General features: G+C 34.1%; 2 protein-coding genes and 1 pseudogene across 5 annotated transcripts in view; 2 read left to right on the top strand and 1 right to left on the bottom strand.

Moving 5' to 3' along the window:
- Positions 1-370, top strand: part of LOC107496610 (pentatricopeptide repeat-containing protein At1g80270, mitochondrial) — a gene marked incomplete in the record, with an annotated part of 2,028 nt that extends 1,658 nt beyond the window's left edge. The window contains 1 exon segment of the mRNA XM_021127216.2: positions 1-370. Within this exon segment, the coding sequence (XP_020982875.2) occupies positions 1-303 (303 nt within the window).
- Positions 371-2,013: 1,643 nt separating this feature from the next.
- On the bottom strand, positions 2,014-4,792 carry LOC127740481 (protein-tyrosine-phosphatase MKP1-like; annotated as a pseudogene).
- Positions 4,793-7,418: 2,626 nt separating this feature from the next.
- LOC127740473 (pentatricopeptide repeat-containing protein At1g71210, mitochondrial-like) lies at positions 7,419-12,482 on the top strand. Of its 4 annotated transcripts, none has more exons than XM_052251436.1 (2): positions 7,419-7,509; positions 8,122-10,997. In XM_052251436.1, the coding sequence occupies exon 2, from the start codon at positions 8,166-8,168 to the stop codon at positions 10,767-10,769; it is 2,604 nt and encodes an 867-aa protein (XP_052107396.1). In that variant the 5' UTR covers positions 7,419-7,509; positions 8,122-8,165; the 3' UTR covers positions 10,770-10,997. The 4 variants fall into 4 exon arrangements, with proteins under 4 accessions (XP_052107396.1, XP_052107397.1, XP_052107398.1 ...); XM_052251437.1 differs by having other exon boundaries at positions 7,426-7,509; positions 8,106-10,997; XM_052251438.1 differs by lacking the exon at positions 7,419-7,509 and adding an exon at positions 11,871-12,482 and having other exon boundaries at positions 8,010-10,791.
- Positions 12,483-15,618: the final 3,136 nt, after the last annotated feature.

Raw genomic sequence — 15,618 nt, 5'->3', positions numbered from 1 at the left:
GAGAAACCATATATCAATTCTTATACTGCTATTATGGAGCATTATGCCAATAGAGGTGATATCCATAGTACAAAGATGATTTGGCAGAAAATGAAAGAAGTGGGCTATAAGTTTAATTCGAGGCAATACGAAGTTTTACTACAGGCTTATTTAATTGCCAAGCTTCCGGCACATGGAATGAGGGACATGATGAAAGCCGATAACATAGTTCTCAACCCAGTTCTTCGGCGTTTATTGGTTCAAGTTGATCCTTTTCATAAGATTGAAACCTTAGATTTGCGTATTTTTAATGTACGAAATTGAGGAAATTAACAGATTCAAGTTTTTTAATTATTATTAAATTTGTATGTGCTTTATTATTATTATTCAACTTGCTTGCACCCCTTTTTTTCATTCTTTTTTTAATTATTATAAGATTTAAACCCAACATCGAGTCATACTAATTTTGTCACCACTCGACCAACCGTAGATTTATATATTGCTAAACTCTACGTTTTACTTCCAATTTAATGTATCAGATACAAACATTAAATTGTTAATAAAACTAAAAATAAAAGAGACAATTATTCTGAAACGATACCTATTGTTTCTTTTTAAAATAAGAAATATTATTGACCCATTTGCTAACAAGTAACAACAAATAAACTACATCAACACATGTAAGTTATTGAGCTTGTAGTCTTTTTCTGATTACACATATCTCTTTATTTTAATTCCAAAAATTTTTTATAGCTCTTTCAGTGATTTACTATTCAATTCAAGTTCAACATGTTATGCTCTGGATTATTGTTCCTAATCTTAACTACTATATAACCAGTTTTGATACAAATGATCTGAGATTTTGGCAATAGGAATCTTGTTAATAAACCTCTTTCTAAAGCATAAAGTATTCTCAAATTTCTTAAACAATTATCTCACTGATTGGTTTTCTCAGAAGCAATAGAATACAACATAAAAAATAATGTTTCAAAAACCTGTAAAAATGAAAAACATGTTAGTAGAGAATTGTGATAACAAACAATTTAAAAAAAAAGAAAAGAAATAATTTCTAATTAAAAAGTTTAAATAACTAACCATTTTTAGCCAACATACAATCAACAATTCTATTTTCATAGTCTTTTTTTTATGCCCACATGTAGCAAAATTCTTTGGCACAAAAGATATACAACCACACACACGACATTTCTTTAATTTATTTCTGTAATTGGTTAACTAATAGATCTTAACATCATATTCATTTTTATAATCTTATACTTAAAAAATCATATTAAATATACACAAATCAGTCACTAATTAATTATTACGTATAAAAATACGTATTTGATATCTACTAGACTACTAGATTTAAGCAAGTTTTATTTTTTATCTATTGTAAGTTTTATATTTCACTGTGATATGTTTGATTATTTTAATAGCTGATTATTTAGTTAAAAGAAACATGTAAATTAATATATATAAATATAGATAACTGATTTTTTTATGTGCGATTAGTATTTGTTTTCTTTAAATTCTAATCTTGTATATTTATTTTTTTCCTCTAGTGTACATTTCTTTCAAATGTCACCATTAAAAAAATGGAAGATAGGGAAAAGGGATTGAGGGAATAGAAAAAAATAAGAGTAAAGGACATTTTCGTTTCTGGCCTTTTTTTTGGATATTTTTGTCCTCAAACAATGGAAAATACATTAAAGTCCCTGACCCCTGAAAAACGTGGACATTTATGTCCTTCCGTTGAATTCAGTCATTTGCATTGGACGGAAAAGGCTAAGCTGGCAGAGGTGGCGCTGAGGTGGCACGTAACGGAGGTTGCATGGAGCATTTCGTAACATGACATATAAGTCCCTGGAGACCCTTTTCTTCTTCCTCAGCCCCTGCCTCCATCACTGCTGCACAGATGCGCTTCCGTCAGCCACCATCAACGCCGGCAACCTCCTCCTTCCTCTCTTTTGGCGTTTTCTTCCCTTTTTCACTCCTTTACTCCCATTAGTCTCTCTCTCTCTTCTCACCCTCATTTCAAGGTGAGATATACGAGGGTGAAGAAACAGAATCTGGAGAAATATACGAGAGAAAAGATGATGATATAGATGATAAGGATGGAGATGAAGTTTTTGTTGAATGAATACACAACATAGAATCGGAATAAACCCTTGGAAGGGATGACTTAGGGACTGTGACAATCTCCTTCATATGAGAAGAGGAAACTTTACGCCTTAAGACACTCCAACTACTCTCTCTTGCAGGAAGATGGGTTTTATGTTCATCCTCTAATGATGGAAATGGTGGCACAAAACCTCCAACAATAGCTTTTTGAAAAACTTCATAATCAATATCATAGGAGCCCACTTTCCTCTCACCAGGCCGAACCTTAGCACTTGATTTGAAACTTTTTACTTTATTGTAAGATTTATCCATCAAAGGCAAGAACCTTGAGAAAACTTCCCAGAAGTCAGCAGGTTCATGAGCTTCCCTAATCACTTTAACGGGTCCTTTCGCTTTCTCATAGCGAATAATCTGACCAACAACACCTCTGGCATCCCTTTCCATCTTTTGGCACTGCAACAACTGCATGCACCCTCTTTTGGCACTGCAACAACTGGCAAGCAAACCCCATATTCAGATCGACAATACCCCTTGCAGCCTTCACCAACTAAAAAGCATCATCAAAACTCTGTCCTTCCCTCCACATAAGGTATGCAATCACCAACGAAGTAGACCTAGACACACCTTGACAACAGTGCACAAACACCCTACCACCTTGTCCCCTAACATCCTCAAAGTAATCAAACACATCATACAAGATACTAGTAATATCCTCTGAAGGACTATCCTGAAGCCACAATGTTCTATACACAAAATCAACCTTAAAATACTCGGGGCACACAAAACCAACACAGTTCAAGATATGAGTGATCCCATTTTGTTTCAATATATCCCTATTCTTAGCAACAACATCACCACCAAGGTAAACATGTTCAGCAACTTTTGAACACTCCTTATCAAAAAATGCAATTCTATCCCTCTTCAAGAGTCCACTAACACCATTATTGTTACAACTATTATTATTACCACTACTATTGCTGTCATTATTGCAATTCCTATCATTGTTCATCTGAATTGAGGAGAGATCAAATTTCAACCTTTCGCCAGGGTTACCTCTCATGCCGCCACCCGGGATCAACAGCGGCTGTGGGGGCAACCACTACCCAATGTCATCAGAGCTCGACTGGGACTTGGAACTCTGTTGCGATCGCGGCGTAAGTGGTGGCGGACAGAACTTGCGATTCTAGCCGGTGATAGTGTCTCCACCGCAGGAATTTGGATCCGCCTCACCGGATGGGTTATTGCTGGAAGCGGTGCCGGTGCGAGAGAAAGGAGGAGGTTGCCGGCGTTGATGGTGGCTGACGGAGGCGCGGCTGTGCGGCAGTGATGGAGGCAAGGGTTGAGGAAGAAGAATGGAAGGGAAAAAGGACGAAGGAAGAAGAGAAGGGCAGAGAAATTTGAAAGATTGGGGGAGGAGACAAAACGGGGTCGTTTTCGTCTCCATGGACTTATATGTCCTGTTATGAAATGCTCCATGCCACCTAGCCTCCAGTACGTGCCATCTCAGCGCCACCTCTGCCAGCTCAGCCTTTTCCGTCCAGTGCAAACGGCTGAATTCAACGGAAGGACATAAATGTCAACGTTTTTCAGGAATCAGGGGCTTTAATGTATTTCCATTCCTTGATGACGAAAATGTCCGCGAAGCATATAATTTTTAATGGCATAATAATTGCAAACACACCCTAACATTGTCTCTTCGACTCTTCCATTCAAAACTCTACTATGTCTATGTGCTTCATATTATGAAAAACACAACATCAGTGTTATGTTTGTGCCTTCTAAGACGAAAAGAGCCTAAAAAATAAATAACCATGGCAGCCCTGCGCTGTATCTAGCAGAGGTGCAACTTGGCATGCATCGTCAACGTCGCGATTCTTCCATTTCTCTAGTATATCTTCAGCATTAGGAGCAAGTTAATGCTGCAAATATGGAAGAATCGTGAAAATTTTCTCGGTTCCCATTCTTTAATTATTCTGCACTCTCTATTAACCATAATTCACTTACGGAGGGAGTAGGACATTTATTTATCAGATCTCATTATGAATTTGATCTCACTATGTTGTTCTATGTCCAAACAAGGATTTGCAAAAATGTTTTTTCAGTCCAATCACAATCATATCTTTGAACGTAACAAATCAGCATGTTAAAATCAATTTGCACTTGGAAGTAATTATGTGATAAAAAGACAAAACATTCAGTAGTTACAACTTACAGACAATACACCTATGCTATCACATTATCTATTATCTCTGTCACTAATATCATTGTCCCTGTTCATGAAATGTAATCCCATAATATACTTATATTCTCCGGTACCAAGGCAATGGGAGCATTTCCAAATGAACCTGGTTTGTCCTTCCCTTCCCAACCCAAGATGGCTTAGTGAGTGAGATATGACTATGTGGTGACAACTTGGGGGAGCGAGGAGGGAGTAGTGTTGGGCCGACCGTGGAGAGTTTGAGGAGGAATCAAGTGAGAGAACATAAGATGAGAAGACACCACATCCAACTCAAAACCTTAAAGTGTCAAGTTAATATGTCTCTCATCTTATAAACTCATTACTCTTCCATGTTTTTTTTGACGTGGGACTAACTTCAACACTCCTTACACTTGCAACACTAATAGGTAGGCCATTGAAACTCCCACTCTCGAATTGAATCACTGCCAATAAACTCAGGGTCCCAATAGCCATCTATCTAAGCAAGCAAAATATTTCCAGTATATATCTACTCCACCATGACCCTTGATATCTGAAACAAACGAGCTTCTTACTCACTTTAACATTTTCTCAAATATCTGGTGGGCATGATTGTGACTGTTCCTAACAATGCGTATATTGAAACAACATTACATCCCTTTAACTCGATGGTGCTCCATTTATTCTATTGTACTATACACTCACGACACTGGTGAGTTTATTATAACAAGAATTTTAAGTTTACTATAACAAAAATTTTAAGTTTATTTAATCAGCACCAAATACTATTTCAATTAAAAATTTATTGGAATGATTACTAATTTATTTTAAGGAGATTAATAAATTTTCTATTAATATATAACCAATACTCATGTTCTCAAGTGTTATCTCGAGGGAATAGAGGTGCATGAATTTGAAATAGAAGTCGTACAAAGTTTATGAATAATAAAAGTAACAGATATGAATATCTATAAGAGATCTCAATGTCAAATTTAGTGGATATATGAGTAGAGTAAATTATTTGGATTAAAAAGATTTTGAGATGGGTATTTATAAGAGAGTCTAGAGTTGACCGTACGAATAATTATTGCCCTTAACGAAGTAATTATTTTTATTGTAGAAAATTAAGTTTTACTTAGTGTGTGAATATTTTTATTAGTAGATAGTTATAAATTTATTCTTTAAATCGAGTTGAGTATTAGATTAGAGGATTTATTTTTTATAATATTTTTTAACTCGACAAACTAAAGATTAATACATCGTGAATTAAAATTTTATTTAAAAATTTGTTATTTGTCGTTAATTAATAAGTTACAACATGTACAAGACAATATTTAAACTTCTATACTTACTTAAATAAATTAATGAACTAATAACTAAACTACCTAAAATTGGTTAGGGATCCAAATTATATTAGACTAAGTCGTATTTGGCAACTTGTTGCAATCCGAAATAAGTTCAAAGCATCTCCTAGGTCCTTGCCAAGTCCTTTTGACTTTGGGCGGATTGCAGAGATTGGATAATATAATGAGTGAAATTTGAACTTGTGATAAATTAGTGCTTAATCTATCGGATTGAAAGGTATTATGAATAAAAAAAGTAGAATAATATATTTTTTAAATTTATTTGTTTGTCAAATAAAAAAAATATCAATTTTTATGTGGTATAAATATAAATTATACAGATTTATTATAATTTTAAATTTGGTAATTCACGTTATTAAACCAAGTTCTATCCAATATAACACAAATCACCCAAAATGAATCAGGTTACATGAATCACCCATAGCAGATTTCTATATAAATCGATAAGCTAAATTTACGTTTGTACATAAATCGAAACAGCCATGTTCGAATTATATATACACCTAGAAAATCTAATGAGATTATTTTGATTTATATGTAAATGCAACATTACCTAGTAAATCTAATTAGATTATTTCGATTTATACATGCAACGTATGTGTAGTAAATCTACACCCACTGTTTCAATTTATTTTAAATCATGTTGTTTTGATTTATTCAGAAGGTAAACGATATAAATAATATATTTACCTAAATCATTGAGATATTACAAATTTTTATAATATTTCTAACATCTTTTAAATTATTTTTTTAAATTATTTTGTATGAAATATTTTTTTTGTACTATAACTTAAATAAATTTATTAAAAAAAATTGGTAAAAAATATATTTATTGAAATTTTAAATACAATACTCTTTTATGTAATTAATAATTTAAAAATTATAACCATTATTTTATTTTATGCGAAGTAATTAAAAAAAGATTAAATTTAAATATAAATATTTATACATATACTCAAATTTTAAATAAAATACTCTACGTAATAAGTAATAATTTAAAAAAAATTATTTTATTCCACCGCCGCCGAAAAAGGGAAAACCCTAGCTAGCCTCCACCGCTGCCGAACCGAGGAACCCGTTGCCGCCGTCCGTGCCTTTCCGCCTTTCCGAGGAGTCTCTCTTTGTACTGTCGGTGTTATCCAAGTCAAATCCTCTATGCGAGGATGTCTTTTTTCTCACTCGGCGCCCGTCTTCCATTGGATTCGTCCTCATTGGATTTTTTTTTTTTTTTTGGTCAAGTAGATTGGACAACCCCCAATCCTAGGTATCACAACACACACACCCACGCACCCACGCACCCACACTTTGAGATTTTATCAAACCTCATCCCAGTCTCAGCTAGGGTTCGAACTTGGTGCAGCTTGTTTAAGAGGTAATATGATTGCCACTTGGTCTAAGTCTCCGCTGCGATTTTTTGTTTTGTTGAAATCGTTGAATGATTATTTGATTTTTGGATTTTGGCTCTGTGTTTTTGTAAAATTTGTAGATGATTATTTGATTATTCAGCCCAAGATTGTGTGTTTTGTGTTGTGTTTTAGATTACATAGAAAAAAAAAATCAATTACTTGAAACACTTGCAAACAAAAATGCCCAAAAAAACAACAGCTTCCCAATGGATCCTCTGTTGGGTCCTTCTACCAACAACGTTGTAGTTGTTGCAATTGCATAGTTAGCCTCATCTATTGCCTCCACTTTGTGCAATATAAACTTGCTTTCTCCATCTGCATATATATCATTATTATCACAATTCACAACTATGATTATCTCATATGTAAAATTGCTTTCTCCATCTTCTTCTCAATTGTTTTGATGTGTTGGTTGGTTGCATGATGATACAGAATTACACAGGTACGGATTTTGCCCCCACAATAGCATTTTCAGGTTAAAATAAATGATTAAAATAGATCAAGAATTAAGACTATCTTTGAACTTGTGATTTTATTTTTTAGATTATTGATTTTGAATGTATTATGATTATTGATTAGTGATGTGTTGCTGAGTTGTTGTGTAATCTTAATGGAATCTCCTCTTTCTCTTGAATTCTGAAAACAGCATCATGGGTTTGTTTAACCTAAGACTCAATTATAATGCTGTTTCTGCTGCTATTCACTCTCTTTTCTCTTTCAACAATCACTCATCTATCACAATTTCTTCTTATCAGTTCAATTATTTCCTCATTTCATTTCATGTAATCATATATTCATGTTCTTTTTCTCTTCTATAATTAGTTGCTCTTTTTATTCATTAAAAAAATAATTTGCGTATTTAATTTAGTATCATCACTGCCTAGCTAATGCTAATGCTTGGTTACTGAATACTCTATTTTAGACTTTTGATATGTTATATAATGTACTAATTTTATTGTTTTTAGTGTTTAATTTAGTATCATCATTTTTTTGCTAATGCTCTCTTTAATTTAGTGTCATCACTGATTTTGTTAAAAGTTTTAATACTCCAAAGTTTCAAGAAGTATGGATTCACGCCCCGCGTTTTGAGGAAGGAACATGACAATGCTGCAGCCACTGAAACATGTAACCAAAGGCAGATCCCTCTTATCTTCTTTCCTCATTCACAGTATCCACCCTTCTTCCTTTTCTTCTTCATCATCTTTTTCTTCTAACTGCCACACCGTCTTAAGAAAAATAAACCAAAATGACGTCGCATCCTTCATCAAGGACTGGTTCAGCACGCGCGACCCACTCATCACCCGAATCTTTCAGATTCTCTCTTCGACGGACTCCTCCAATAACGACGCCGCCCTCGATGCCTCTCTCTCCACCCTAACACTCCCCCGTCTCGATGAGTCCTTCGTCCTCACCGTACTCCACCATGGCACCTCCGCCGCACACGTCTACCCCTGTCTCCGCTTCTTCCATTGGGCCGGCCGCCAGCCCGACTTCCACCACACTCGCGGCACCTTCTCCGCCATCTTCCGAATCCTAGCTCGCGCCCCATCAGGGAAAGACCTCGACGAATTCCTTCAATCCTTCCGCCGCCGTGGCCCCGCCTTCCACCCCCGTGTGCGGTTCCACGATACTCTCGTCATTGGATATGCTATTGCGGGTAAGCCTGAGATTGCACTCCAAGTGTTTGGTAAAATGCGGTTTCATGGTTTGGACTTGGATTCTTTTGGTTACCATGTGCTTTTGAATGCCCTTGTTGATAAGGATTATTTCAATGCTTTTGATGCCATTGTTAGGCAGATTAGGATGAGAGGTTTTGAGAATCGGTATACCAATGCTTCTGTTATGAAGAGGTTGTGCTATCTAGGGAGGTTGGATGAGGCCGAAGGGTTCTTGTTTGGCTTGGTGGATGGTGGCAAGGAGCTTCATGGCTCCGAGGTGAGTGCTCTTGTCAGTGCTTTGTGTGGGAGCAATAGGTTTGATCATGCTGTTAGGTTAGTTAGGGAGCTTGGGGATTTGGGGCTGGTGCCGCTGGATCATGCTTATGGAGTTTGGATAAAGTGCCTTGTGCAGGGTGGCCGGTTGGATGAGGCCTTGGAGTTTTTCAGACAGAAGAAGAGAGATGAAGGGTACATTCCTAGTTTGGCGAGGTACAACATGTTGATTTACAGGCTCTTGAGGGAGAACAGGCCCGACGAGGCGTGGGATTTGTTGATGGACATGTATGCGACTGCTATTCCACCGAACTCGGTTACCATGAATGCTGTGCTGTGCTTCTTTTGCAAGGCGGGGATGGTGGATGTCGCTCTTGATCTGTTCAAGTCGAGGTCAGAGTTTATGCTGTCCCCAAATCATATGGCTTATAAGTACTTGATACTTACTTTGTGTTGGGACGGAAACGCCAAGGAAGCATTCACTGTGTTGAAGAGCTCGATCAATCACCATTATTTTCCAGATAGAAAGACCTTTACTAGGCTTGCCAATGTTCTGTGTAGAGAGTGCATGATTGATGAGATGAAAGAGTTGCTCCATCTTGCCTTGGAACGGAAAATTATGCCTAATGCTTCCACATATGACAACTTTATAATGGCACTGTGCCGGGCAGGAAGAGTGGATGATAGTTATTTGATACATGGGGAACTTAAAGGTGCGTCTGCTAGCAGGGCCTATGCAAATATGATCAAGGGTTTTAAAGAGTTGAATAGGGGACATATTGCTGCTCGTCTTCTCGTTGAAATGAAGGAGAAGGGTCATAAAGTGACACCGGCTCTATGTAGAGTTGTTGTTTGTTGTTTACTTCAGATGGACAATTCAAGGTCTCAGTTTTTCAGTTTGTTTGAGATGCTGTCCCATAATGATCGTCAACATTATATTTATGATTGTTTCATTGATGCGGCTGGGCATGCCAAGCAGGCTGAGTTGGCTTGGAATGTGTTTGAGTTAATGCAGAGGAATGGCATTCAGCCCACTTCATCTTCTCAAATTCTTATGTTGAAAGCTTATTTCAAAAGTGGAAGGACTTCTGATGCACTTAACTTCTTTAAGTATGTTTGGTCCCGTGGATTGGCTACTAAAAAGTTATATAATTGCTTGGTTGTTTCTCTCTGCAAAAGCAAGAATCCTGAACCTGCGTATCTGCTCTTAAAAGAAATGTTAAGAGACGGTTTTCATCCAAGCATTGAATGCTATGAGAATCTTGTACTGGCGCTTTGTTTATCGAAAAGATATCATGAGGCAGTGTATCTTGTTAATGTGTATGAGAAAATGGGACGTCGATTAACCTCTTCTCTCGGTAACATACTTCTTTCTCAATCTCTATCTTCACTGGAAGTTTACAATGCCTGTGTTCGTTTAAGAGGAGTGAAAGAGGAGGGAGAAACTGATTTTTCAATGCTTAGCTTTGTGGTTGGTGCATTTCATGATCATCGTAGCGTTAGCCATGTTGAGGACTTGGAGAAATTGATAGCAAAGTGCTTTCCACTTAACGTTTACACTTACAATTTGTTGTTGACAAAAGCATGCAAGAGTGATGATATGGAGCAGGCTTGTAAGTTGTTTGAAAGGATGCGTCGAAGGGGCTTTGAGCCCAACTGGCGGACTTATACCACCATGCTTGATGGTTTCGAAAGGCATGGGATGAGAGACAAGGCTGAGAGGTGGTTTCAAGAAAGTAAAAGGAATTATCCAACAGAGGAACCAGAATGATCATTTAAGGAACAATTGATCAGTATGCGTTAGATATCCAAAATGGTCCACCCAATTTTAGTAAGGATATTGTTTAGAATTGCATATTTATCAAAAGAAAAAAGTTATCTTGGATGCATTGGATTTAGTTTTTTTTTGTCTGTATCATTTATTAATATTACATCCTGTGCAATCCTTTTATGTTGACTACTAGTATTTTACTAGTATTTTTATCTTAAGGTATATAAATTTTTTAAAACTATAGTCCATTTTATCCCCACGGTTTAGATTATGCATGATACAAAAAATTTATATAATCAAATTACTTTTATTAAAAAAAAAAAGCGACAAAAATTTTCTGCTAAAAAGACCGAGGTCTTTGTAGATAAAAAATTAAATAATAAGATTTTTAATTATGATTTTTATTTGAAAAAGTCTAATTTTTTATTAATAATTAATTTTAATATTCGTTATCTAAAATTTGAAACAATTCAACGTGTATACTTTTACATTTAATTAGGTGTTAAGTCTGTTGTATAAATAGAAATAATTAATTTTTATACTTGTTATTTAAAAATAATATTTTTTTTCTCTATGTATATAAAAATATAATTAGATATTAGTATAAAAAAAATATATTGATAGTTATAAAATTAACTCAAAATTATTGATGTTCCCTCAGTAATCTGCAATATGCTTGTGACCTGTCTTCATTGCATCCTTATTTGAGCATAAGCTATATTGGTTTATCTTCATTGGACAATAATTCTCTCTTCTACTGGCTCTTATTTTGGTTTGTAGAAGAATTAATCTGTCCTTTTTACCTTGGTTTCTTTAATGATTGTGTGCTTGACTCCCTTCCTTATTTAGATTTTGCACTTGAAGTCATATTTTAGTTCTTACTTCTGGTTGCCATTCATCAAAGTATTTTTTTTTGGGTGATATGAAAGTGAAGGAATTGAAAAGAAATGCTGAAAATAAGCGCACTTGATTGTTTTCATCATTAGGTGGCTACTGGCTAAGATTAGACTATTGTTTTGCATCATCAGAAAATCATACAACCTTAGAAAGGTAGTCTATGTCTCTATGCTAACTATGTGGAAGAAATTTCATCCAATGAAGGAACCTCATAAAGGAAGTTGTCTTGTTGATATTGCTATAACTAGGAGTGATTAGAGCATGTAACTGAATTACATGTGATGCAACTAGGTAAGATATTTCAGTCTATTTTCAGATTTTCTTATTCCCTGGTCCAAATTTACTCTAGACTTGAATATGATTGGTTGAAAAATGAGATTCCATTATGAAATGATGCATCATGACAAAGGCAAAGACAATCCAATAGTTGATGCATGATGCTGAAGATAGTGGAGTTGCAGCTTCTTGAGGCTACTTGCACCATCTCAACAGAGCCATGATCGAACTAGTTCTAATTACCAAATATCAGCATTTGAATGCCATGAACAAATGCTTTGAATGTGCAGCAGTGCATGCTCCCTGAAAAAAATTGTTTGGCAGAAAATCTTATATTAGAAACTGAAACAGGGACCCCCTATTTTTGGGGTACACAATATGACACTTTGAGATAAAGTTTAGTGATATAAATAGTTCAAATATTATTTAGAAGTTATTAGTTTACATTTTTGGAATGTTCAATTTAATTTTGTTTAGGAAAAGTTACTTATTTAAATTGTTTGGCAACCATAATTACCAGAATACAACTTTTGAGCATTGTAGACACAAATGCAACATTTACATTACTATAAAAACCGGGAGGATAGTGGTTTCTGGAATGTCGTAAACCGCTACAACCTGCAATGGTTTATATTAGAACGGGTGTCAAAAGAAACTGCTACAGCTTGTAGCAGATTCTGAAGTAACTCGACAGTTAAAAAACCGCGGCACTTCTATAACGAACTTTTCACAAATGGTGAATTGCAGAAATCGCGATACCCGGTTTACATGTGCATATATAGTTAGTAATTCACACTACCATATATATAACATATATAGCAATAAATTCTCGTCTTCTTTATCCTTCTTTTTTCTTATCATTTAGGGTGCCTACATGTGCTATTGAAATAAAAGAAATTATTTACTGCTATTTAGGAAAAAAAGTTACTACAAAAATTAGCTACAATGTGACAAAAAAAATGTTACAAGAAAAGATTATAAGTAAATAAAAAAATGAAAGCTATTTTATAAACTAAAACTATATATTTCTACCATTGTTCTTGTATTTTCACTACCGTTTAGTTTATCTCCATATTTTAATTAAACATACCGTTTTCAGTAAATTCTATTTTGACAAAATTCCCTCTATAAAATAATTATGTGGGAGCTTTGACCTTTATTCAGAAAAAAAGAGACAAAATAAAAATTAAATCTTCCTTTTTATGGAAAAAAAACTGAGAACAAATGTGTAAATATTAACATATATCACTTATCCAATCCAAAAAATAAACTATATAAATAGTTAGTTAACATATTTGATGTCATCTACCAAAAAAAATATTGTCTCTCTTATCCAAACAGCGATGATTTATTGTGCTCACCACCGATATTATTTTCACAGGCACAGGCATAAGTGGGTTGGTGATTCCCTGGATCTATGCCTTTCTAAGATTGGGATTGTAATAGATTTTTGTTAGTGCCATCCACTCCTTTAATTAAACCTCGCCTTCCCAAGAACATTGTTTCAAAAAATATACGTGACTTAAATTTTTATTATGTATTTTATATTTATTAAAATAAATTGTTCAAAAAGTATTTAGTTATATAATCTTAAATTCTTAATGATATATTTTAAAGTTGATTCGTACCACATAAATATTTTGATTTTGGGCCATTAAACATTGATGGATTTGGATTCTCTAAAGTTTAAATTTCACTTTAGAGAATAAAGTGTGATTTTTTACCATTTATTTTATAGGTAGGATCAAGAGTAAAAAATCACATTTTACCTCCAGTTAGTGAATTGCTGCATACACTAGGCGATGGGCTATATGAGTTACAAAATAAAACTTAAACTGATTTTTGGATTTACCAAAGATCGAACTCTTGACCTTTCGGAGCTAGAATTCTAATACCATGTCATGATACCACTCATCCCAAAAGTTTTAGCTGATGGAAAAAAGTAACACTAATGGTTATATCTCTAATACTCCTTAAATCTCCATTATACGCATTGTACAAATATTCCATTTGCTCATCATACTTTCCGTGTATACTTTAGCTTACCTAAAAAAAATTATGAATGACTTGTGCTTAATGCATAATATTATTAACTCAATACAAGCTTTCAATTTAACAATTAATTCTTTGTTATACATTATCATTTAAAATGCTCTGTTCACATAATGCTTTGATTTTTTATTTTTTGATTTTTGATTTAACACCCAACTCAATCACGTACTTTAAAAATGGTGTACATGTAGCAATTTCATCCACTCTTATAACTTATAAGTTATAATAATACTTGTTAGAATTTTGAATCTTATAGCATCACCAAATTTTATATAGATAAATTTTTTTTATAAATTATATGAATAATTTAAATACGGTAGCATTTTAATGAATTCAAATAGATTACCTAGCATTCTAAATTACCACAAATATCTGGCCTCCCTCGTAACTCTTCTTTTATGAATATTATAAAACTTATGGTATATTTAGTTTTAGAGTTAAACTACAATGAAAATAATTCGTCTAAATGATTTTATGAGTGGAATTATATAAAAGTTATATCCAACACAAACACATCCTTAAGTAAAAAATTTTATTATAATTTTTTTTATCTCAAAAATGTTAAATCATGTAAAATAAAATATTTTAACATTAGGTGTGAAACTAAAATTTGATTCAAAGATTAATAACTAAAATATAAAACTAAAAATAAATAACTACCATTTAGTTGGTTGTGTTATAAGCAACATATGGTTATTTGTTAATCCACTTGTGCAAGGCACTAAAATAGACTATTAATAAATGAACTAAAACTCTACCATTTATAAATTGAGGCTTGCTACATGTACAAGTCCTTTTATCTTACAAGTTATATAAGTTGCTCAAAGTCCAAGAAAAAAACAAGTTCACTCTTTGTCTTCTTTCTCAATTAAAATGCAAACCATCAAGAAAAAAACACGCGCCCCTTCCACAACGCGTTCACTCTTCTTCTTCTTCCTCAATCAAAACGCAAACCATCAAGATTCAAGGGACATTCAAAACAAACTACTACGATTCTGCAGAAACGTTCCAACTCCTCGCGAAGAGTAGAAGAAATCAAGAAGAAAAGATACAAATCTCCATCAAAAATCACCAGAAAAAAGGAAGAAACATTATTTAAGGTACTGTTTTACTGTTCTTCTAGGTTTTTCTTCTAGATTATCTCTGCCATGTGCCTCATCCTTAACTAGTAAAACATTAAAAGATTTCAAGAAGAAATATACTGTCTCCCCCTGTTTTTGGTGTATTTCTTAAATCCTTTGAGTGTATTTCTATAATTCTTTGTATGTATTTCTGTTACCGTTTGGGTGTATTTCTGTAATCCTTTCTGTAACCGTTTGGGTGTATTTATGTAATCGTTTGGGTGTATTTCTGAAGTTCCATTATGTTCAAAACGATTTCAAAGCTTGATTTCAGAAACCATGAAAATCGAATAAAACGAAGCAAAGAGAAAACGCATGAAGGAGATCCAACAAATTTGGCAAGAAACTCGAAAAAAGAAACGAAATCTTTTGAAAATGGAAGTTATATATTTGTGCGTTAATTGATTTGAATTGATTTAAAATTCTATTAAAAAGGCACGTAACAAGCAGTGCGTTTAATAGGTGGGTTTCGTTCAAACTTGTAAAGCTTGTAAATGCAAAAC

Source organism: Arachis duranensis, chromosome 7 (assembly GCF_000817695.3).
Source record: "Arachis duranensis cultivar V14167 chromosome 7, aradu.V14167.gnm2.J7QH, whole genome shotgun sequence".
In the NCBI taxonomy this organism is placed as follows: Eukaryota; Viridiplantae; Streptophyta; class Magnoliopsida; order Fabales; family Fabaceae; genus Arachis; species Arachis duranensis.
Note: the sequence above shows the minus strand (reverse complement) of the source record. Positions and strands in the feature narration are given on the sequence as shown.